Source organism: Platichthys flesus, chromosome 2 (assembly GCF_949316205.1).
Source record: "Platichthys flesus chromosome 2, fPlaFle2.1, whole genome shotgun sequence".
Classification (NCBI taxonomy): Eukaryota; Metazoa; Chordata; class Actinopteri; order Pleuronectiformes; family Pleuronectidae; genus Platichthys; species Platichthys flesus.
Window position 1 is genome coordinate 16,243,827 of NC_084946.1, and position 25,493 is coordinate 16,269,319.

General features: G+C 45.2%; 1 protein-coding gene across 1 annotated transcript; it reads right to left on the reverse strand.

Annotated features, from left to right (window-relative positions):
• Positions 1-281: 281 nt before the first annotated feature.
• On the reverse strand, positions 282-25,372 carry LOC133961289 (cadherin EGF LAG seven-pass G-type receptor 2-like). The gene is made up of 3 exons (XM_062396380.1): positions 21,474-25,372; positions 2,291-2,998; positions 282-319 (listed from the first exon to the last, which is right to left on the reverse strand). Exons 1-3 carry the CDS (start codon positions 25,009-25,011, stop codon positions 282-284), a joined length of 4,284 nt encoding a protein of 1,427 aa, XP_062252364.1. The 5' UTR covers positions 25,012-25,372.
• Positions 25,373-25,493: the final 121 nt, after the last annotated feature.

Below are 25,493 nucleotides of genomic sequence, written 5' to 3' on the forward strand. Positions count from 1 at the left end.
TGGGTCCAACCCCCCCAACTGATGGAGATTAATGTCACTGATTGTGGTCTTTACTGTTCCCAGTGTGACCGGATGAAAGTACGCCCACTTCACCCACTCACACGCCCGCCGGCTCCCGTTAAAAGCAGGTATGGTTCAGCTCCGACACCCACAGCTGTGCAGAAGAATATGAAAGTGCCACTCCACCTGGACGCTGAGGGACGGAGCCCACACACTCAAAACACTGACACTATTTCAGACTTCACAAACAGCCGCATAAATAGGTGAAAGAACAAAAGCTGTTAATGTTTGATGAAGAATAATGGAAGCGACGCCATTTCTGAGAGCACAAACAGGACAATGGGACATTATGCAGTTTGTGTTTAGCTAAATCTTAAACACATTTTTAACGGGGAGAAGTTTTTCTTTTGGCTGCAAATCGGATTTGTGGTTTTAGTTAAAGTGATCATTTCTCAGATCTAATCTTTTACCAAAATATAAAGTGGTGAAAGTGGATAAAATGTCTTTTGACTCTGTAGCACTATCTGTTTGACAAGACCACGGGTGAAGAAGGCGCTGGCAGCTCTTGCAGAAATCAAGTATCAGTAGTAGTAAGGACTTTATGGTCAAACCACTTTTTCTTAGGTGAAGATGAAACTTTAAACAATTAATAAACAAATTAATGTATTATTTATCATTAAATATGTGTGTCAATCATTTGTTTACAGTTAAGAATGCTTCATGTGCTATTTATTTTTTGTTTATTTGCAAAACTACAATTGCTTCATTATATTGTACTATATAGTGTGGCCATTAAGTCTGTTATACATTTTATATAAATAGGGAACAAAATAACTATGACCTATTATCACACAACCAGCTTTGTGCTTAAAAAAAGAAAAAGAAATCAGGATTTGACCCACTTAACCTCTCAACAAAAAGATGGAGCTACTCTCTTAATATTCATACTGTATAAATTAGCATTTTAAATCATCCTCCTCTTTAAACTCTTTTTTAACTTCCCCCTTTTCCCCTCAACCACAAACTCAGTGTGCAGACACTCTTTAACCCTGTGAGGATGTGAATAATATCTGGATCCTAATTCTTGCAACTGGTTCACAATTCTGCTGCAAACAGTAATAAATTAAACCTTCATTATCTCTGAAGACAGAAGTGAAGTCCTCTCCGTCTCTACATACTGTGAGCTTTGTGAAATATATATATATTTTTGAAAGGTATTTCTAACCAGAGGGCCTTTCACAGCCAGGGGACTCTTTCCATCTGTGCCGTAGCCATCTAAAATTAATAATTTCCTTCCTCTAAGCCACCCAGTGATACGACTGCGGACAGAGAAACTGATGTTTATTTGTTTTCTGTGAAACACGCCACACCAGCAAAGCTCTACCTGAAGTTCACTCGCCTCCAGAATAAGCTCTAGTGAGGAAATAGAGGTTGTTGCATCATCCAGCATTTTAGATGTTGCTTTGAGACAAGGTCCACTCCTACAGCTCAGGATGACGTGGAGTGTAGGTGTAAATAACTCTGTAGGTATGTGGGTTGCTCAGTGGCACATAAGCAAGATGGGATTTTGACCAAAAATAAAGCACAAACAGAAAATTCATAGCAACCGTTTACAGGTTTGTGTTTCCTTCCGGTGTGGCCGACTGAAACAGCTAGAATCAATCGAGCAATCAATAAGTCATCACTCAGCCTTTGTCAGAGCTGCGGCGACCATTGTACAGGACAGTCTGCTTCGGTAAAGACCCGAGGTAAAGAGCTCCCGTGAGACTTTGTGAAGGAGAAGACATTAACATGATGAAAGCAGAAACTGCCACCTCTCACCGAAATCTGTCACTGTTATAACGGTAAACTGCATATTTACTGTTCCAGCTTGAAGCACAAAGCAACAGTAACTTGGGCTACATCCATCGGTTTTAGTTTTTGAATTCTTTTTTTAAACTAATGCATCTCCATCCATTTGGTTTTAGCGCCATCCCTTCACAAACGCATGAAAAGTACAGGCACAGTTCTTTCTTTTCTTGGAGTGTAAGCGATTCGCTCCCAATCAGGGAGTAAATACAAATGACTGCATCATTGTTACCAAAAGTCTAAGTTTCTGCTGGTCCAGACTAAAGAGCAGCTCAGAGGAACCAGCAGCTTTTCCAAAGTTTAAATGCTTGAACACTTTAAAGTGTGGACTTTAACGAACGCCAGACTCAAACGAAGCTCAAGCACCCGTTTTAAAACATACCAGTGTGGATGTAGCCTAAGGGGCGGGGTCAGTGAGTTTGTGTACAATGAGGGTTCTCACCTGTGTACTCCTCAGAGCACTCGCAGGTGTAGCCTCCCTCTCTGCTGCGACACCCTCCGTGGGCTCCGCAGGGCTTCGAGTAGCAGAGGTCGATCTCCGTCTCGCAGTAGTCTCCCGTGAAGCCGGTGGGGCAGCGGCAGCGCAGGCCGGCGATGGGGTGGATGGGTCTGAACAGGATGGTGTCAGAGGCGACAAACGGGGCCAGGCTGTCGAACTTCAGCACGGACACACACTTCATGTAGTTCTCGCACGGCTCCCGCAGGCAGATGTTGTCGTCGAAGGGGAGAACCTCCTGGGAGGAGATCTGGGCGAGGAGGCTGCGGTTCAAATACAACCTCTCCTGGAGCTCCTCCGAGCCGAAAAACTCGCCACCTCCGCTTTCGACGCCTCTGCCAGGCCCGTCGGCGCCGAGGCCCAGGCCTCCAGGCCGCTGCTGTCCCTCACCGAACACGGGCACGGCCACAGACAGGCTGACGTTGAGGATGCGAGCGCTGACGTCCGTGTCGTCCTGGATGTTGAAGATGACGACGTCTTCGGGGGCGGCGGACAGGACGCGGGCCACACCGTCAAGAAACTGGGCGAGCAGCAGGGACAGGAAGTGCTCCTGGGAGGTGTTGGCCAGTCGGAGCGTGATACTGTTGGACAGCATCTCATCAGTGATGATGGTGACTTGGAGAAGACACTGGGCCGACACTGAGTGGACACCATCTGGAAAAGACAGACGCAAGAGGAAAAACAGGCGGTTAGCATGAGACATAAGAGTCTGTGATGGCACCCAGTGTAGTGCTGGACAACACTGAAGATCTATGGTACACAGAAAAAGCTTCTTTATAAACACAGATAACACATTACTTTAGATAAATGGTTGGTCCCCAGATTGATGCAGATTTTTTGGGAGATCTGCACCATATCATACTCACTCATAAATATCCGTCACCTAAACATACCTGATATTTTACATTAATAGGTCATTTTAATGGATATCAATTATTGTCCTAGCAATCAAGGAAACCTCATAAAATGCAATCTTGCATTGTTAAAGAAACTAGGTGAAAAACATCTTGGATCTGCGCCCTCATCCGGATCCACACCAACATTTTACTGGTTCCTCCCTCACCCACACCACATCCTTAGTTTCATGGTAATCCATCTGGTAGTTTTGGTGTAATCCTGCCGACTAACAAACACAGAACTCTGATGTAAATATCACCAGAGTTCTTTATATGCTTGAAATAACAGGATGTTTTCTTCCTCTAAAATGTCTTTCACATGTTTTGATAAAATCCAACCCTCACAAGAATCTAAGTCACTGCCTGTCGTGGCATTCACACATGGAGCAGCTGAGTCAACAGGCCAGATGCTGGTACATGCAGGGTGGAGGACTGATGCTGGAGCTGCTTCTGTTACAACAGGTTCAGAAGTGTGCAGTAGACTCACATGTGTAAAGACACTAACAACATGGTTAAAAACAACTCTAAATTACGGAGTAAAGCATACACATTGTGTTTATGTGAAAATATTCATGGTGCAATAACAGAAGACACGTGTTTGCCGAGAGGAAGGAGGAAGATGTTCTTTCAATAATCCTCTATTTCACAACTCACTTATTATTTTCTTTGTTCTGGGGTAGAGATGCTCCTTCACTATATACTGAAAATCTCCATTTCTCAGACAAGCTAATTTTCTTTTGTCTTGTTGTTTTGAAACCAGATCCTGTTTATTCTTCGGTGGTGAAGAGACTGGTGTTTTGCAGTCTGCTGTTTTTCACAAGATCTTTCAACACATTCATTTCCATGTTTGGCTGTTATTAAACACGTCTGGTTTCTAATGTAGACGGATGTAAATGATTCTGTTTCATCATGTTGAATCTCACTGGGCCTCGCATGACAAACATACCACAGCTTACGATCTTCATTTACATAGAATTATGACTTTGCTGAGCTCATTTTCCTTCATGTTATTCTACTTTCACCACATTTACAATAAATTGAGATCTGCTCATCATTTCGTTTCAGCTAAATGTCCCAGACTGAAGCAGATCTCTGCTCACTGAGGAGTCAATTTATTTAAAATAAACAGGCTCCGTCCTAAACCTTCCAATCACAAGGAACACATAGAACACAGAGAAGTTCAGTTTACTGCTACCCAGCACAAATTCTATAGATCTGGGTCTGTTACAGCTCCACTGCTGCTCCAAATCCAGAGGAAACACTACAGCAAAAGGTATAATTCATCACTATGCACAGAAACAAGGAACAACAAACAGCTTCATTAAAACCTCTTCAACATATCACAGTTTATTTATACTCATAATCCAATGGTTGAATATTCTTTTAATATTTTATTTCACTGACAGATCCTCTCCTCTTATCCCATCATAAGTAATATCATCTCCTCATCTGTGGTGTTTTAAATATCTGGAAAATGTTCTAGTATACATTAAAAAAACTGAATACATTCTTTAAACCAAGTTCGGACAAACATTTTTTTATTTCAAATGTGTATCATTTGTTTGTGTGTACCAATTCAACTTTTTTGTAACTGGTTATTACCGGCCTGATTTTATTTAAATTGCCATGATTTCCTAGAGTCGGCTGACGGACATATTGATTCAGGGATCTGAGTTTGTGTCCTGCAATGTAGTCTAACCTTAGCACATGTGGAGAGGAGCCACTAATCAGTTTTTAGACATGAACTCTGAAAAATGTCTGAAGAATTGGTTCCAGGCAGGAAATGTTCTGGGAAAAGTCCACAGCGACTGACCCAGACGTGTGCACTCTCACAAACAGCCCCTCCAGAAAATGTCGATAGAATTCAGAAAAACTCAACAGAGTTTGTTAAATGAACCAATGGTGTGTTTCCTTATGAATCACACGTTTGGTTTGCAAGTAATTTTGTGTCAGTTGGTCTTTGAAAAGGTTACATGGTCTCACTGACCTACTCAAGGTCACAAAAAGATACTACCATCCTTTAGTCTATCTCAGCGCCGGCCTGCAGGTTCTGAAGCCTCGAGAGCAAACACACAACAGGATTAATCAAATCAAATGTGTGATGAAAACAAGCCTCAGTCTCTCCCCCCCGCAACAATCAATGACCGCTTTGTACTGCGATGTCTGGACGCCGGCCAGAGAGCAGACCCTGCACGCAGAACTCACACAAACAAACAGCACTGCCCAAAGTTACCAGATCCCTGTTTGGCACCGGGCGAGTTTAAACACAGAGTGCCAACAGGGGGGTTGAGGGGGGGAGGAGGAAAAGGAGGACGAGGGGGGGGGGGGGGGGTCATAGAGGAAGTGAGACAGAAGCATGTTTGACACGGCTTTAATCCTACTGCTTTCAGTCAAGCGCTTCCAGCACTGTAATAATACAGGGCCTTAGCAGAGGAAGTGGAGAAACAAATCAAAGCAGAGACACAGGCAGGGTCGCTCCTCTAATTCACACTTTACTGCAAACACACAACAACAGAAACACACACAAACACAGGCAAACACACCTGTGTACACAAGAAAAGCACTTGCACGTGAGAGGAGAACACAAAGACCAAACACTTAAGCGATTTACTAAAACTACAACATATACAACACTGTTAAACATTTTCCAGGGAGGCAACGTATACATGTTTAATTGATTATCAGAACTGCTGTCCAACAACCAATTTTAAAACTCTACCTTGAAAACCTCTATTTGATGCTTAGATTAAAATACATGTAGTGCTTCAGCAAACAACTACTTTCATCATCTTTTCCACCCATCCATCAATTATCTACACAACTTCTCCTTAGAGGTCCGAGGGGCGGAGAGCAGCCAATCCCAGCGGACATTGGGTGAGAGGCGGGGGGAAACCCTGGACAGGTCGCCAGTGTATCACAGGGCCGACATGCAGAGACAAGCAACCTGTCGCTCTCAAAGTCATGCCTACCATTTAAAGAAAATGAAAAACAGAAACACGCAGGCTGAACCGGGATTCGAATCAAGAACTGCTTGTGAGGCGACAGTTACCCACTGCACCTCCCTGCTCCCTCTCACCGATTCATTAACTCAATTGATTGATTCATGGTTTGCGTCGAAATGTTAAAAAACTGTAAAAAGTGAAAAAAAAACTGCCCATTGCCATATTTAAATGTATGTATGTGTATATGTCTTATCAGAAGTTAAATAGCTAAAAATATAAATTGGGTATTTATGATAAAATATCAACTACTTGATTAACAGGAGGGATTTGTGAAAAATTGCACTTTGCATTTATATTTGAACAAGATGACCCTAACCCTAGTTAAATGACATTTCAATTGCAAAAAGATCCAAGCAGTCCTCACAGAAAGGACATTTCAAGCTACAAACACACAAATGCATTCACTCCTGTTTTCATGGGGACATTCCCTCATCCCCCAAACATTACAGCTACACACCAACTCTTTCCATAATCCCAACCTGAAACATTGAGTCCTTAAAACCAGCCCTTTGAATGTATGTGGACGGACCAAACGTCATGTCTGTGACTGAAACTGGTCCTCACAAATATAGAAGTACATCTACACACACATGCACTCACACACAAGGGGCCTATTGAAATCAAGGTGAGCTTTACATGCAGTCACGATCTGTCTGTCAAACTGTGAGGGTTTACGACTTCCTATGATTCCAGGTTTTGGACAGAGGAGCATTTGAACCTCTGAGCCTCCTGGGAGACAAACCCAGTCTCAGCTGCTGCCCAGTGAAGCAGGAGTGTTTCTGACACGTTCACAGGTTTGGTGGAGCAACATCTAACACTGAGAACCTTTTTGATCGAACAATACTCTATCTCTCTACCTCTGCCAGTTTCATATCATGTTATCTGTTTCGAATCACATTATAAGTGATACTCCACAGCGACGGCAAGAGAAACAGTTCTCAGTGAACAGAGGCTCTCACAGCATAGGCCACGTATGAGGACAGACATCGCCTTAATTACGTCTTCTGCCAATTCACATTCTTGTTCGGGAGCTCGGGCCGAGCTCGATCTAGACGCAGCGCTGGGAAACTGAGCGCGAGGAGAATCTCCCCTGAAAGGGACCAGACCATCCTTCAAAGAGGTCTTTCTCCACGGAAGGATACTCCGCTCAGGAACGGAGGGTAAGCGGGGCGCTTTGGGCCAAAAAGGAGATAAAGAGGGATGCTAAGTTGGTAACGAGACAAGGTGCCAGCTCTGAAGTGTGACACTGCTTTAAACCCAGAGCTTGACCCCCTCTGGGCCTCTGGTGCCAGGAATGCTTTCAGCTAGGAAGTGGCGCCAGGGAAAAGATTAAACACACACTGTGGCTACAGGACTGCCAAGGCTGTGTACAACATTGTGTGTGTTTGGGTGTGCATTCGTGTGTGGGTGGTTGTGGTGATCCATACGTCAATACAAACAGAAAGTACATTGAAGCAGTGGAGGTTTAGTCATAACAGAATCCATGAAGTTGAGGAAAACAGCAGGAATTGATGACACCACGATTAAAATAGAAGAGTCTGTATTAAAGATATATATAGATATAGATCAGTGTTGTTATTTCAAAACCTAAAACGTCAGTGATTCAGGTGAGTTTTTTTGCTTTAAAATTACATAAACTGTTGTGCATCATAATACAAGTCTTCACCTGAATTTCTTCAAAAGCCGTTTTCAGACATGAACGATCTCCTGCTGCGTTCTAAATATGTGAAAAGCGAACTATAGAAAATGTCTCAATGGTTCAGGTGTGGTGTCACACATGACATATAAATTGGGCTGTGGAAATCACGTGTTTCTGCACATCACACATACCACAGCACATAAACACCGGCATCGGCCCTTACCACCAAGAGCTCATTGGCTTTCCAAGATAACATCTTTCTCTCTCTTATAAACTCAGATCATCCAATGTGTTAACTAAACATTTGGATTGCCATTGGTCATATGTAATTTCCTGATATAAAACCACCCAGATCCACGGAGTCGAGTAATAGACATTGCAGAAAAACTGAGGCATGTGAACAAGATGGATTATATTACCGAGAGTCTCAGGTCATGTTTGGTTGTATGTTGAGGCCGCCGGGCCCCGGCAACCGGCTGAAAGGATCAGCCAGGAGAAGGACAGGAGATGTACTGGTCTTTATCGCTTAAATATTAATAAGGTCCGGTTTCACCCTCCAGGAAGTTATGAATAACAAATACTCCACTGATTATACAAGTTATATAAACACAAAGGGCCTTTAAGATGACATGTTGGCTATAAATAAACGTATAACAAAACTAGGATATATATGTTGTTTTGAAGGCTACTCTGTGTCTTAGTGGCTGGGTTAAGTCTCTCTCAGCTGAGAGAAAGAGACAAAGACGTAAAGAGCAAAGCGCTGAGACCGGGCTAATTAGAGCACAAAGTGACCATCCCAGCTCCCAGCTGAATCCCAGAAAATGTCAACAAAGTCATGGTGGATAAAGATCAGAAAGACTCTGTGACCAAGTGCTGAGGACAGAGACATCAGCCACAGCAGCACGACGGTAACACCGGCCTCTCAGGGAATCTCCCTCAGAGTCCCCATCGCTGGAGCAATAACTATTTATCTGTCTCTGTATGCTAAGATTATATTTGTGGGTTTTCTACTTAAGTCAAAAAGTTGCAGATATTGCACATCTGTTGTAAAGCCATGACTATGTGGGCACATTGAGCTGTGTCCCTGTCCAGGAGCACACAGAGCGTAGAGGAGCCACCTTCAGAGGACCGAGGTTATTGGGCTGCACGTCTTCTAAAGACGAGACAATCTGCCATCTCACAGAGAACAAAACTAATGAAATGCAATAAGCTGTAATAATTATAAGCTCCATGGAATCCAATTTAAAGGTTGTGACACATTGATGAACATTTAGCAAACTGTGAACCAGTTAAATGTACGATATGCATAAAACTTACAATTCCTCATGGTGTGCGTAAATGACTGTCACAGCCTATATAGTTCTAAATAACACCACCAGACAAGAAGAGGAATAAACAGTGACGTTTACACACCCCCTCCTCAATGTTACTGGATGGGACACGGACCAAAAGGAAAAAGTCCCAGTACATCTTTAAAATAAATATTTCCCAAAGATGGTGTCTGTCAATTTGGTTTTAATTTAATGTCTATAGGCCGGAGCTCGATGCTGCAGCTCCATCACTGTGCAGACTCTTGCACCAGATGCACAAGATGGCAGCGTTCATATCCGATATATTTTGCCTTTGTTTATGGACAGATGGAGGAAGTCTATGGTTCACACAGACAATAAATTCAGATGAGTCATATGGTTGTTATTGACTCAGTGTCTTGCTCAGAGGAACAACAGCAGCAGGCCTCCATCTTGGCCTCTCCGCCTCCTAATGTGCAGGTTAAACACTTTGCCAATGAAAGAGCCTGGTAGTTGTGCGGGTGGGGGGAACATTAGAGCCTCACCACTATACCAACACCATTTATCATCATGACACTGGAGAGCTGATAGATAATCACACTCCAACAGCTCTCTCAGGCCCTTATTCATCATACGTCTAATGGTGCCGCGTTAAGAAAGGCTACACTGGAACAAAACCACATTGATTCTGTGATGCGCAGCGGCTGATGGTCCATCGGAGGAAGCCGCGTGTTTCACCGCAGAAGTGTGTCATGTTGGGGGGGGGAACCCAGGGTAAGAAGGTAATGAGGTTCAGCAGAGGCTGTCTTAGCTGCTCAGCATCAGTACACTACAGTATGCAGCGCAGCAAGCACGGAGGACTCACAACATCAAAGAACGCTGAGCCGGGGTCCCGTTTCCAAGATCAATAGGGAGATCATAAATTAAAAATCACACTGGAGCAGTAAGGCCCGAAGATGCCTTTGCAGTTCAGAGCCTTTACAGATCTGCAGCTTTTTAAGGATTTAAAAAAAAAAGTGGAACTTAAATTCCTGTTTGGACATTTGTTTCATGATGTAAAAGACCTGATATTCACACTTGTTAAGATTACACTTACAAATTATCCTAAGAGTCAGATAAGGAGTTAAACTATTTTTACAAATTGTCCCTCCTTTAAAAAGTCCTTATATGTTATTGATTCAGCATTTCAGCATTTTATTTTCTTTGAATCTCCTCTTCCTTGAGTCTTATTCCCAAAATATTTTTACAGTTAGGTAATACATGACAATGACAGCAGTCTTATATATTCATAAGTCATACATTTGGATAGAACACCAGCAAATTGGCTGAAACGGAAACAACAATGTACATCAAAGTAAATCCTATGAGAATATATAGTGCTACACATTAGACAATAATGCATTTTTTGCAATTACAATGTCTTGATTGTGGATGATGAATAATAGTGGATAATAGAGAATAGTGCAGCTTTATTTGTATTGCTTGCACACAAATGTCAAAATGGGCTTCAACTACTTTATTATGGAATACAGCAGCACACTGCTTCATATAATGTATTTCTTATTTTAGTCTTAATTGGTTTGTGCTCACCTCAGTTTGTTCTGCAAAAAGAAATGTAATAGTCATAACACATGAGATTGATTGCCTTCTTTCTTATGTTTTTGACAGGAAAAAAGTGAAGGGATTTTATTTTTATCTTCAGTCCAAAGTTTCTTCAGTGTGATAAGTAAGAGCCTGGGCTCTGAAACAGGAACACCAGACGTCTCCGTCAGGCTTCTACAGTCACTACGACATGTAAAAAACAATTTTAATGAGCTGCTACAGTGTGAAATACTGTCACAAGTGTCATGTTTGCATATTGCTGACAAACACCACACTGGTGAGTCCACACAAGGTCACAGAGAGACGCCGCATTCGTACCACACACCGACCAAACAAACCACCGAGCTACGACCTGAGAGCACAGTCCCCAAGGGACCAACAAGGGGACACTGTTTAATTTAATTAGAATCAAATACTTGTCCTTGAAGCAGCCTGCAACCATATACATTAATTACTGACACTCTGCGGTTGCATGTGTGTGTATGAGACCCGGACTAATGTATTACATTTCACCCGTTCTTCATGAAACCCAGTTGTGCCATCACCCTGACACTTTTATGGCCAGTTTGAGACTAAACCCAACAGGTTACTGAACTGTAAATCTGGGGGGAGACATGAATCCGACAGCTCTGAAATATTTGTTTAAAACCACAGAAGACAACTGGTCGATCAAACGATGGAGCTGAAACATACAATATGTGAGTTGTGCTTCTTGGTGTCTCTCTCGAACCAGCATGTGATAATGGGCAACAAAAAGGAAGCGTCCCATTACTTTGATTGAAAGTAAAGATCTGTATGTGTTTAAAGATTTTCTGAACATTTTGAGCATTGTAAATACACACATTTAAATGAAGAATTAATACATATTATATTCTGAAAACCAAAAGAATGGTGTAGCCTGTGCAGTGTTTGAGGAATACAGATAATTTCCGTTGTCCTTTCATTGAGCAAAATGGCATGAATCCAAATTGAAGCCTACTCAAATCTTATTTTTTGTATTTTTTATGGGAATGGATCTGATTTGGACAAATGGGAAAGGAGCCCACTGTACAGGCAGAGAGATCATTCAGCAGGACAACAGGCCTAATCCTCACCTTCCTAGGGGCCAGCACGCTGAGCTTCAATTAACACTCCAGTGTAGAAAGGGAAAAAATTTGTCCTGGACAGAAAATAATGAGCGCTGATGTGGGTTAAAGACCGAGGGAGCAGAAGTTTATCACAATGCTGGAGCTCTGAGGCTCAGTCTTAACTCTCTTACATCAAGCTTATCAGATGTCTCCTTCATTAAAACTTAAGTGCTCTCTGTCTGGTGTCGATTTAATTCAAAAGCTGGAATCTCAAGTGCTGCTGATCAAAAGGGGCACAGTAAAATGTGACCGGGGGAGCGGTCTGCTTGAATTAACCGGGGCTGAAAGGTGAAACACTCCAAACTGCGTTTGAATGGAGGCCGATTGCTGGTTGGGGGAGGGGGCTGCATGCATTCAAAGGGAAGGACTGGTTTTTCATTTCATTACCCCTTTACCCCCCCCAATCTCCCCTCTTCCTGACCCCCCACTAGACAGGCAACGGCTGAGGCTGACACCCCACTACCACCGCCTTTACATTCAAATACTGTAAGGACTCCTGCCGGGCCGGCATCCACCTACAGCTCCTCGTATACAGCTCATGTATCAAGATCACCATCTGTCCTTCAGAAATCAAGACTAAGACGCGTTTGCCCAAGGAATTTAAAAATACTCAGATTATCATATAATTCCCATCACCAAGCCCAGTAGAGTACAGAAGACCCCCTGGTCACAAGAATCGATTAAACCTTGACCTTAAGCTGTGAAATTGTACTTTATTTAATCCAATCTGAGTCACATGTACATCACAATCTGCTCAAAAACACCAGTTAGGTTATGAGTGATCTTTATAAACAGATTTTTACAGAATCTGTAAGCAAAGGACAAGATAGTGGGCCCAGAAGTCTTCTGGTTTCTAGTTTGACCAATCACATTTGAGCAGGTTTTGGTTGTCCGCAGGTACACAGTGTGTGTGGAGAGCGAAAGAGGCGGAGCATAGCATATCAACCAAAATGCTTTTTATTTTTTCGGGTAGCTGTTAAGAGAGGCAAGCGGAAAAAAAATCTTGACCTACAACAACTACAAAAAGTATCTGTTTGTCTTTTGAGTGAAGGAACATTTAACTTGTTTGTTAATATAATTTATAGACTGTACACAGTGTGAGGTGAACACAACACAGAGTCTCGGCCCAGAAATCCACTGTCTACATCCTGTGGCTTCTTAATCTACAGATGATGGCTGATTTAGAAACATCAACATATGGCAGTTGTCAACTGCTTGCTGTAACATGACCGGGATTCAAGTGAAAACAAGTAGTAGGTCGCAAATTACACTTATTTATCAGACTAGGATCTGTAACATGCAAATGGGAATAGAAAAATTCAATTGGTAACTGATTTACGCCCTTAAATTAAAGATAAATCCTGAGCTATATTTGAATGTTATCATAATGAGATGCAGTGGGATTTTCATAGAAAAATTCTCTATACCATTAGCCATTCAATTAAAAGACATTGAAAGCACATTTGCCAACTTCTACATTGCCTACAGTCAAGGTAGCTGAGTTGTATGGAGATTAAAATGAGGGGCTGGCTGAGACATTTTTAAGCTTCTGTGATCACCCAAAACATTTCACAATTGCAGCTCTGGGAATTTTCAGACCACAGTGACAGCCGGGATAAAAAGCTTGTCGCCCCCACCAGGTCGAGAGCTCATTTGTTGGATCCGTTGTTGGGGAGAAGCCGAACAACGGGAAATAAAAACACCAACAGCTCATGTAACAGAAAACCCACGTGGAAATCTCACCCTCAGAGGAGGGAACGGGCAGAATGCTCAAACGCCTACGCAGCAGATTTTCTGTTATTTGTATCTGAGCCGTGTTAGAGCCATAACATCAAGCAACCCAAATTACACCAAACATCATAATGTGCAATTACCAATTACTCATGTGTGCATATTGTCGCTTTGTTTTAGAACAAAAGATATACAGGTTGAAAAAATAAACATTTGGTCTTTGAGTTTTTGTCTGTGAAATAAGGTTTAAATAAATTCAGCAGCTGGTTTAACTGACTGTTTCATCTTCTCCTGCAGAGCAATTCAGATTAAGAAGTTATAAAGAGAACAAAGATCAGCTGTGACCATAAGCACAACACCTCGTTCCTACAGCCCCTCAGTACTGGAAACTGCTGGTGCAGCTCAATGTCAACCCAAGGATTTTCCATCCAGAGGACTCGGAGCGAACCCACACTCCCTCTCCTGATACTTCCATTCAGGAGATAAGCTGACCACGCTGGAGGGAGGCCATTCGTACTCATTTGCGGACCCTGCCACAGCATCCCCTGAAGACACTTCCCTGCTGAAAGTGAGGACCATGAGAGGAGGGCATTCCACGGATTCTTCCTCTATAGTAAAGCAGCTTTTAGAGCCACAGAAAAGGATCTGAACTCTTCCAATCGGAGCATTTGCATATCAAAAGGAAAACTGCTGTCAGCGCATTGGTAAAGAGACATTAGCATGCAGAGAAGTGACCAAGCATGAGGCCTTATTCAAATCTACCAATAGTCAGTAGATAGATATTAGATCCAGAGCAACCAGAAGCACAATCATGACATTGTAACTGATACATCTCTTACACCAATATGAGCAGGTTGTCGGCCTTTCTGTTTTTATTTCCCTCCCATGACTCATGTTTGTCACCACGACTGTCAGAAAACTTGTTGTCTGGCCGGTGTTGCATCTTGTACGATTCTAAGAAAATCATTGCTGTTGCACGTTGTTCCCAAAGATGCAATCAATAAAAAGTACACAAACATTAATGGCTATTTAGGCCCCAGGGACCAGATGTTCAATGCACTTCATAAGGCCGTGCCTGAAAAGGTGCAGTGTCAGTGTCTAGACTGCCAAAATAAAGAGGGAGAAGAAATTAGCATCATGTTTCCATCACAACCGAATGGAGTCAGAGCCGATAAAAACTGGTGTCAACTGCAGAGTCATTTGACCTGGGAGTGAATGCCAAGTGTCTCCCTTCCCATTGAAGACCAAATCTGATAATAGTCCGATATTTGACAAGTGGAGAGGTGGCGTCATTTAAAGTTTTAGTGTTTGAAAACTATCACAACTAAATTATTTGCAGAAAGACAAATTGGTAAACAGTCAATAAATGTAGAAATGTGAAACTGCCGCCATATCAGTGAACAGTATAAACAGTCAGTCCTTCATTCAGAGCCACCAGTCTGTGACCACACCACTGTATTAGCTCAAGAGGAAACCATCTGTTTAGTTAGCCCGATGCCCTCCTGTCACTACTGATAAAAATCTGACGCTGACGAAACAAATCTTAAACTGCTGCACGCTAAGGTTCATCACCTCCACCAGTCAGTCACACCTCACACCGTCGTGTCTGACGGTCTAATGCGGCCATATTGAATTAACGGCGTTAAACCATATGAAACCAGGTCACTGTGAAATCTCAGTCTGGATCGAGACTAAATGAGCGCAATGTAGCGTAAAGGTAATGGCCTGTTAAATAAACATAAACTGTCACTCTCACACTGTGAGAAGCCTGCGCTGTAACGATGCTGTGCTCAGTGGAGGTGTTTCATTATTTTATTTACACATCAAACTAGACAAAAAGTGTCAGGATGAAAACAGCCAAGGGGGCGTTTTTCCTTCATAATGCGTTGTTTGCAGAGATGAATAAAAAAAATATGATGCAGTTAAAAAGCTACAAAAATGTCACGTCCCATTACCTTGAATAAAATTGTGGATTTCTCTGGGTCTGAACATTGTTATATTTTGGAGTTACACAAGTCAACAAATAGGTCTAGTCATTTTAAGAGACTTTAAAATGCAAAAAAGTGAATAAACATCTGTTAAAAACTACTTTAACCAAAAAGCTTCATACCCATTTACTTTACCTCACTAATGAACTATTTATCCATCACATTCAGCCAGTTCAAGCAAGTATCCACTATTTGTTCACCAATTTTAACTATATATCCGATATTTGTAGATTTTAAGAATTTATCTATTGTCTGTTTTAGTAAGCCAACTATTCAATCTCTACTTTGATTCCTATCAATGTGCTTGAGCTTTACAAATCGTTCTCAATCAGTGATTCAGTGAAGGGGGCCACTTTAAAAAGTGTCAGCGTCAGACCGTACAGTACATCGTGTAAGTCACAGATGAATAACAGGTCTGGTGAGACTCTTCCGAAGACAGCAGCACTGGTGCAAACAAGTGGACACAAAGACAGGGCTGGGGGGTGGGGGGGGGGGGCAACTCCAGACAGGGCCCGCTCCCATTGTCTCCTGGGATATTGAGGACAATGCCGAGATAGATGCAAGCACGGCAAGGACTCACCCCAGCGATGCGCCGGCCCTAATCCTAAACACGATTTCCCCTACTAACACATAGATGATGTCATTCCACCCCCACACACGCACACACCCGACAGCAAACACACACACACACACACGCACACACACATCTCCTCTGGACCCTCAATGCAACCAAGCGTATAGGAGTGAGGCCCACAGGAAGATGTTCTCCTGCCCAGAAACAAGCCAGCAGCAAGAAATCGGATCCCCTCTAGAAGGATAGGGCCAGACCCTATCCTTCTAAAGAAACAAAAAACACAGCCCATGGAAAGTTTGCGCCTGCGGTCAGGTGTTGCAAAAACATTAGTGGAGGGAAAAGCCACCGACGGGACAGGTCAGCCCCGCAGGTCAGAAGAAAGCCTGTACATTCTTTGACGGAGAGAGAGGGAGAGGGGGACAGTTTGCTCTTTAGAACTTTATGCCACCACCCCCCCCCCCCCCTGCCCACCCCTTTAACCCAACTCCCCCTTTCCCTCCCCCCACAAACTTGGCTCCACAAAAGGGACCTTACCCCTCGTCCCCACCCACAAGGAATTTCTCAGGCATTGCTGGGTTCTCCATGACAACTGGGCGCTTAACAAAGCATTTCTCTTAGGCATTCTTCCTTTCACAGCGAAGAGGTGGGGAGGGGGGGGGACACAACAGTCAAAGGAGGAGGAGGAGGGGCGGGGGGTCAGAGAGAGTGGTGGATGATGAGGGTAAAAAGGGGGGGGGGAAGGTGCAGGGGTGAGAGCCATAGACCCCGCGCGAGAGGAGAAAAATGGGCATCGGTGACACGCAAACAAAAAGAGGGGAGAAGAGAAACAGGATCAAGGTGATAGGTGACGTTAAAGGGGATAAAAAGAAGAGAAACTGCGCTACAAACATTCCACGCAAGCTCGCAAGTGTGACTAACGCCGTCCGGGGAGGGCGAGGGAGGCTGGAAGAATGAACAGGACAGAATTAGGGATGACTCCAGTTGTACAAAACACGGGCGAGCGTTCGCAAGCTGTGACTTTGAATCCTGCGAAATCAAGCACCAGGCAAAGAGAAAATGCATCACCCATAAAGAACGCAGAAATCCAACATGAGCTCCGCTTGAGCGAAATAATTATATGATGGCAAGGAGAGAAGCAATCAGAGCTGTCCAGCTGTTGGAGGCCCCACACACACAGACACACAGCAGATTTGTGCAACTTGATAGTTTAGTGTTACAGAAACAAACATCTGAGAAAGTCCCTGCAGAGACAGTTTGGAGGCTTAATAGATTAATATTAAATTACTCTGGCTGTGGACGCCTTGGTTCATTCTTGTACTTCACTATGTAACAGAGCAGAGAGTCACCAACATTAAAATTCTAGTCTTGTAGCTTTATCTTATCCAAGGATGGTGAAGGACGGGGCGTCTAAGATAACATATAAACTTATGCAGCCGCACACGATTCTAACTATTCCATCAGATTGTGGAAGAAAAAGATTTCACAATCTCATCCCATCTAAATATATATATTTAAATAAAAATATCAATAGGAACACGGCATCTTATAGAAAACTAGAAAGATAAAAGCACATTTGTTGTGTGTTGCAGTTAGTTGGGCTGAATGCCAGAGGGCTTGGCTCAGACAACTTAAAGAGCAAAGTAGTTTAACCTTGGAGCGTCCACAGCCACTCACACTTTGAAGCCGCCCGTGCGGACAGTGTCCAAAGAGACAAAATTACTGCTGTCCACCCTGTCATTTGAGCATGTGTGTAACCTGCTGTGTGATGTGAGCTGAATCAAAGTGCCATCATTAGTTGTGGAGGCGGGATTTTTCCTCTCTCCATTGGTGTTTTCAAAGTGAGCACACGCACTGGAAATGGAATGGGGCTCGGAATTCAATGAAAACAAGGGCAAAGTGTCTTCATGGCAGAGTTGTAATGAGCAATAATGTGAAAACTGCACATTTTGTCACACAGAGCTCAAAACTATCTCTTACAGAGTCACTTCATAGAGGAAGTGATGTAAATATCAAAGTAAAAACCACAGAAAACCACATATTCACCTCACATTCCAACAACCAAGCATAATAACATGGTCAAAATGAAGAATAATTATGGATAAGCTATAGTTTCCAAAGTCAAATTAACATGGCTTTAAGGATGAATGAGAAGCAGGGGGGGAAAACTCGTTCCCGTCAGATGCAAACAGCTATTTATGCAGGCTCACGCTTGCCTGGGAACAGTAGATCAGCCCCTGAGTATGTCAACACTGATCTGACAGAACCCAGGATATAGACGCAGCAAATCTAATCCCACAGACGACACCCGGCCTCTCACCCTGCAGTGCGACTGCAATTCTCCTCACAATACAGAGGTGACACACGCAAAGAGTAGAATCGGATATCAGTCCCGTCCTCAACGTGGCAGGAATGTTAGTTAGAATACAAGAAACCTGAAATGAGCTGCTTTATCGCACCGATAACGATTAATCCAGAGATAATCCTGATATGAGTTTATGAGGCTCTGTTCTCTCCCATTGAGTACAGAGGCAGGACCAGCAGCCACATACCACCACTGTAAATCTCCTTAACTCCTTAACATGATTAAATGATTACTAATCACTAATTTCTGCCCAGTGTACACAGCCACTATACAATAAGGCAGCAAGATCCCCAGGTTATGTGTCAGATGTGTTTTTAAGAGTCTGATATATAATCTATGACCAATATTCTCTGTTCAGATGATCGTAAAATCATTTCCCTTTTTTAGAAGAAAATATGAAAGTCCTGACTAGTTATCATACCTGTATCAGAGGAGGGGGGGGGGACTGATGAAAAACTTAATCTTGGAGATCATTTATAAAGTACACACTGCAGAAACAGTGAAAAACCCTCATGTACTTCTTATTCTAAATATATTATTACATATTACATATAGCTAATCTAATCCCAAATCTGTGTGAGACTGGGTCGAGCCATCACATTGGATTAAACGGAATTCCAATTTGAAATCCTCAGAATCTGTGGATTCTTTTCAGAGACTGTGCAGGAAACATTTAACCGAGAGTGTGGCTACGTTTGAAACATTGCATCCATTTCATTATGAAGAGCAGTGCTCAGCAACACTGTTAATCACAGTCCAACAGCATACAAAAGAGCCCATCAGAAACCGTCCATCATAAGGGGGCCTCTTAACCGGCAGCATAAAGGCAAAGATAATGGGAAGACTTGGGAGGTCTCTGGAGGATGAAGCCTTGGAAAATTGGGGTCAGCAGCATCTATAGGAGGAGCTCATCTGCCTGCCCCATCTCCTCCTCCAGCGCTCTAATGACTTCCCCACTTCCCTCTTACACTACCACTGTATTTTCCACATATCACAACTTTACACAACCACAACATAGAACCACCACCAGCCCTCCCCCTGTCCTCCGGCCTCCCCCCCTGTCTCCTGCAGGGGTGCTGACACATAAACCCCAGCAGGTGCTGGACGCGCTGGGGAGACACGGCCTCTAATTGGTCCTTGGTGGAGTCACAGCTGTTGCCCCCAACCACAGCCTGGTATGAGCTCGAGCGCCTGCCCCTGAATAGACAGCTCACTATTGTTCTCCAGAGAGGCAAAGCACCGCTCTGATCCATAATAACGACTACCCACATTAACTATACTGTATCTGCTCGTCAGTATCAGCTCATCAACCAATGGGAAACCACTTGATCTGCACTTCCACTGTTTTGTTCATCCCATGCAGGCAAATCAACTGAATCCCAGGGCTCAGCCTTAATCCTCCCTGTTCGGTATCTGATTTCATCTTTAACCTTCATGTCCAACATCTGAATAACCGTCCCGGGTTCGGTTTCCTTTTCACGTAGGTTATGCCAAGGTCAAAGAAAAGGCAGCTCACACTGCGACAAATGAGCTCCAACAGAGGGTACACCAGTTACACAAACACACACAAACACAACCCCCCCTCCACTCTCTGTGAGTGCAATTCAAGTTCAGTCACATATCTGGGGCAAATAAAAAGCTGCCATTTGCGCTGGCATGCAAAATTAAAGGTGCAGGGAACTCAGAGGGTTTAAGACCTGCATTTAAAGAGAGAGAACACCAACAATTAGCATGAGTAACCTAACCAACCCCTGTGAGAAACGTTTCAGACCTGCGGGACTTTAGAGCTGGGCGATATGGGCCAAAGTTACATCAGGATATCAGTCGATTCGGATCATTACCACGATCAATGTCACATTCATATTATTTATTTTAAGTCAAAATTGTATATTTTTGCTCCTGACTGAAGGTTTTGGTTTTAAACTCTTCTTCTGAGAGCAGAAAACAACAAATGCTTGATAAACAGCGAAACATTTTAACTGTCTGAGGTCGATCAACGATGTGTTATTCCTCCTAACTGTTACTATACAATGCATCGGCATTATGTCAATATATGTATTGCTATTTATTAGGATTACTATAATTACTATTGTGTTATCGCCCAGCCCTAACGTGACCCTACTTCTCCTACAATAAACAGGGGAACAAACATCTCAACCTGCTTGTGTTGTCTTTGAAGCCTTTTGCACCGTGTGTGTGTGTGTGTGCACGGAACACCGACAGCTGTTAAATGTCAGCGTTTCTGGCAAATTAAGAACAAGCCTGTCAGACAACACGACACCTAAAGAACATCAACACTTTTTTCTTACTCTAAGTGAGCTATAAAAACCGACCATAATTGAAATCAGGTCTTTCATTGTTTGTGGCGGGGTGGGGTGGGGGGGGAATCAGATGGGCATTTATGGGGCATGATGTCTCTGCCTGCTGGAGTGTGGATCCCACAGGACGTGGACACGCTCAGACAAACAGCGGTTTAAATCTCCGGAGCTAAATCAGGCTTTTGTAACCAAGAAAAATACCGTAATTATAAATCCTCCACCGACATGAGCCAAGAGAAACAATTTACTTCAGAATATAAATGATTGGGTACATCCTTGTCATCCAGCACTGCGTGTGCGTGTGTGCGTGTATTTTCAAAGTGGTGTGAATTACAAATACCCTGCAATGAATAATAATCTTCTTTCATGAATATTTCTATTATATTTAAATCACTCTGGGTTACTGAAGCCAAGACAGAAAAACCTGCGTCATAATCACCTCTATTAGTGCAGTGAAGCGTAAATGTAAATGAACAGACAGGACATGTTAATGTGAATAGAGCAGCACCACATCTCAGTGGGACAGGTCTTCCCTCGCTGGATTAGGTTTCACGACCCGGGTGGAGTCTGCAAATTAAACACAGTTATCCAACTGTCTCACCTGACACAGAGATCCTCATGGAGGCCTCCAGGGGCCGGTTGTTATCCAGGGCCTGGCTCAGCTGGATCTCCCCCGTGCTTTGGTTCAGCAGGACCAGGTTCAGCTCGTTCCCCACCTCGAAGCTGTAGTGGAGCTGATCCGAGACGTCGGGGTCGTGGGCGGGGATGCGGCCTATCACCCCCGTGGGGAAGCTGCTCGATTTGTCCGTCACGTAGTTGTTGAAGATTATCTGGAAGTTTTTCAGCATGGGCATGTTGTCGTTCTTGTCCACAAGCTTGATGTGGATGGTGGCGCGGCTCACCAGAGGGGCGGAGGTGGCCTGCACCACGATGACATACTCAGATCTGATCTCGTAGTCCAGGTCTATCAATGCGGTCAGTTCCCCGGAGAAGATGTCCAGTTGGAAAATCTCTGGGATGTTTCCCTCCACTATCTGGTACATGATCTGTGCATTGCTGCCTTCATCTGGATCTGTGGCTGATATGTGTGCAACCACGACGCCTATGGGGCTGTTTTCTTCCACCATGATGTCAAACTCATCTTTCTCAAACACAGGGGGGTTGTCGTTCACATCTAGGATTGTTACTTGAATGTTTACTGCGGTTTTCAGAGCAGGAACACCTTTATCCACAGCAAACGCCTGCAGGCTGTAAATAGGCACATTCTCTCTATCCAGTCTGCGCAGAGTGCGAACTATGCCAGAGGTGGACTCAATGATGAAGTCTCCATCGCCGTCCTCCCCGCCCTGGAAGGTGTAGAAGACGCGGCCGTTGAGCCCCGAGTCTCGGTCGATGGCGGAGACCTGCACCACACTGGTGAACACCGGCACGTCCTCCATCACAGAACCCACATAGTGGTCTCTGAGGAAGCGCGGAGAGTTGTCGTTGACGTCGTTCACCAGGATCTCCAGGTAGGTGGTGTCCGACTTCTGTGGGATGCCGTTGTCCCGAGCGGTGATGGCGAGAGTGTAGGAAACCTGGTCCTCGTAGTCCAGCTCCATCTGGGTGGTGACAGCTCCCGTGTCCGCGTCGATGTCGAACTGGGGGATGCTGTCGTCCATGTAGTAGGTGATGCGTGCGTTCTCGCCGGTGTCCTCGTCTGTGGCACTTATGACGACGACAGTGGTGCCCACCGGCCGGTCCTCGTTGATGTTGACAGTGTAATGCGAGCTCTGGAACACAGGCCTGTGCGTGTTGGCATCTGTGACGTTAACAAACACTTTGCTGGTGTCATAGAGAGTGCCATCGCTGGCGGTGACAGTGAGGACGTATTGCCGTTCCAGTTTGTAGTCTAAAGGCAGCGCCAGGGTGATGAGCCCCCCTCCGCTCTGACTCGTGATGGAGAACCTGTTGCGGGTGTTACCGCTGGATATCTGATAGGTCACCACACTGTTGATGTCCTGGTCCACAGCTGACACTGTCACCACACTGGTCCCCACAGATGCGTCCTCGTTAAGTCGCATGTAATAGGCCTTTTGGGTGAACTCCGGGTTGTTGTCATTGACGTCCAGAATAGTCATGCTAATGCTGGCGGACGAGGACGTGACGGGGTAGCCTTGATCCCTCGCCTCCACGCCAAAGTTGTAAAAATCGACGCTCTCCCTGTCCAGCTCGGCTGCCACTACAATCCACCCGGTGCCGTTGTTGATGCTGAAGGGGAAGTTTGGTGTGGTATCAGTGAGCCGATATTCCAGCCTGGAGTTTTCTCCGGAGTCTGCATCCACCGCTTGGATGTGGATGATGGAGTAGCCCAGCGGCACGTTCTCCAGCACGGTGGCCTGGAACGGGGTGCTGACAAAGATGGGGGCGTTGTCGTTGACGTCCAGCACCTGCACCGTCACCAGGCCGCTGATGTTGGACAGAGGAGGGCGTCCTCCGTCCTGAGCTCGAATTCTCAGAGTGTATTCTTTGTTCGCCTCATAATCCAAGTGACTCACCAGGTCGATTTTCCCCGTCTGGGCATCGATGTAAAACTGGCCCCTGGTGTTTCCGCTCATGATGCTGAAGTGAACGACCGCGTTGCTCCCTCTGTCCTGATCAGTGGCGGTGACCTGCAGGATCTCCGTGTTGGGGGCCATGTCCTCGGGCACCTGGACCACGTATCGTTTTTCACTGAACTGGGGAGCGTTATCGTTATCATCCTCCACCACTATGTAAACTGTAGCTGTGGCATTGCGGGCCCCGGGGTCGCGACCTTGGTCATTTGCATCAACTACCAGCATGTAAGCGCCCACCTGCTCCCTGTCCACCAGGCCTTTGGTGCGGATTACACCAGACCTCGAATCGATCTCAAACACGTCATTGGACCCGTTGCTGTTGAGGAAGTGGTAAAGGATGTTGCCGTTTACAGGTGCGTCTCCGTCCGTGGCCCTCACAGTTAACACTTCATAACCTATCTCTAAATTCTCTCGGATGCTTTCCTTATAGTCCTGCTGCTCAAACACGGGGTCATGATCGTTTGTGTCACTGACTGTCACAGTGAGCGTGGCCATGGCGGTACGCCGGGGGGTGCCGTGGTCGACTGCGGTCACACGAAACACATGGGTGTCTTTTGTCTCCCGGTCCAGCACCTCCACTGTGGACACGGTACCGCTGGCCGGGTCCACGGCAAAGAGGTTGTTGGACCGGCTATCAAAGAGAGCCTCTATGAAGTACTCCAGCCTGCCCGCCTCCCCCTCATCCACATCCACTGCTTTCAAAACAACAACAGGAGTCCCAGCAGGCCTGTTCTCTGCCACGGCCACTTGGTACATGGGGGGCTGGAACTGGGGGCTACTGTTGATGCTTCTCCTCCTCCTGCTCACAATCCCTGAATCAGACTGAGCTGCCTTTTCTAACAGCTTCCCAAGGTGGGCCTGCCTAAAGGGGCCCTGCCCCACACGCCAGTGGGTGATGATGGGGTTGACTTTAGCGTTCACCCATGTACCAGTGAGAATGTCACAGACCAGGTCCAGCTCCAGGAGGGTGTCCTGCCTCCAGCACAGAGTCTCAGACAAAAACAAGCCCCCCTCAGAGAAGTAGAAGTCCCGGCTGTGGGTGACTTTGCAGCGGGCTGGGGAACCAGGTAGCAGACCTCCCACTGGCAGTAGAGCAGAGCCGGCTGGGTGGCAGTCTGAGCGGTGGTGGCTGTGGGTGAACAAACTCAGGACCTCCATGTCCCACTGGGGTTTCTTTCTACGCTTGTTTGAACAGTTCCTACCGTGAACGTGCACCTCGTACAGGCTGGTGAGGAGGTGCCTGAAGCCGGAGTCCGTGCAGTCCTCCACGGTGTACACGGTGAAGGGGTTGGAGGGCAGCGTGGAGCACTTTATCGAGTCCGACACAAACACACCGCCCGCGGCTGGGTCCGTCTCCAGGAACCGCTCCGAGAACTTGGGAGCGAGAACCTGATCCAGGACGCACCGTGCGCCCCGCGCCCCGCCGGCCACCAGCGTCCCGGCTCCCGCATCCTCCCTGATGTGGACGGTGAGCGGACGCGCCGGCCGCAGCAGGTTGAAACTCCACAAAATGAACCACAAATCCCAGTTAACGCAGCGCATCGCTCCTCCGTGCGTGTTCCTCTGGCTCTCACAGATTGGTTTCCGATAGATGCGTATTCCTCAAACTTTCCGCCTGTGAGTTTCCCTTTGTTGCGGTGGAGCCATGCTCTCAGCGGGCGCACTTCTCTCCGGTCAGTCCCGCGGGTGTGAAGAAGTAAACCGGTGCTAACGTGGACTGGAAACACACACACACACTCACACACACGCCGGTGGCAGCTTCAACAACAGCGGCAGCAGCACCTCCGCTCCGTCCGCGCAACTCCGCTTGAATGGTGAAAAAAATGGCTCCTGCTCCCACTGCGCCTTGAGGCTCCTCATTATCATATGAGTGTATGTGTGTGTGTGTGTGTGTGTGTGTGTGTGTGTGTGTGTATGTGTGTGTGTGTGTGTGTGTGTGTGTGTGAGTGTGAGAACGAGCGAGAGAACAGCTCTGTCAGGGGTCTGAGGTCTTCACAGAAACTCTGCCACTTGTGATAAATGAA

Coding starts and splice junctions, on each gene's coding strand:
- LOC133961289 (XM_062396380.1), bottom strand. CDS start 25,011: ATGCGCTGCGTTAACTGGGATTTGTGGTTCATTTTGTGGAGTTTCAAC. Junction 2,999..21,473: donor CATGAGGATCTCTGTGTCAG/GTGAGACAGTTG, acceptor TGTCTTTTCCAG/ATGGTGTCCACTCAGTGTCG. Junction 320..2,290: donor GTGCTCTGAGGAGTACACAG/GTGAGAACCCTC, acceptor TTGTGCTCTCAG/AAATGGCGTCGCTTCCATTA.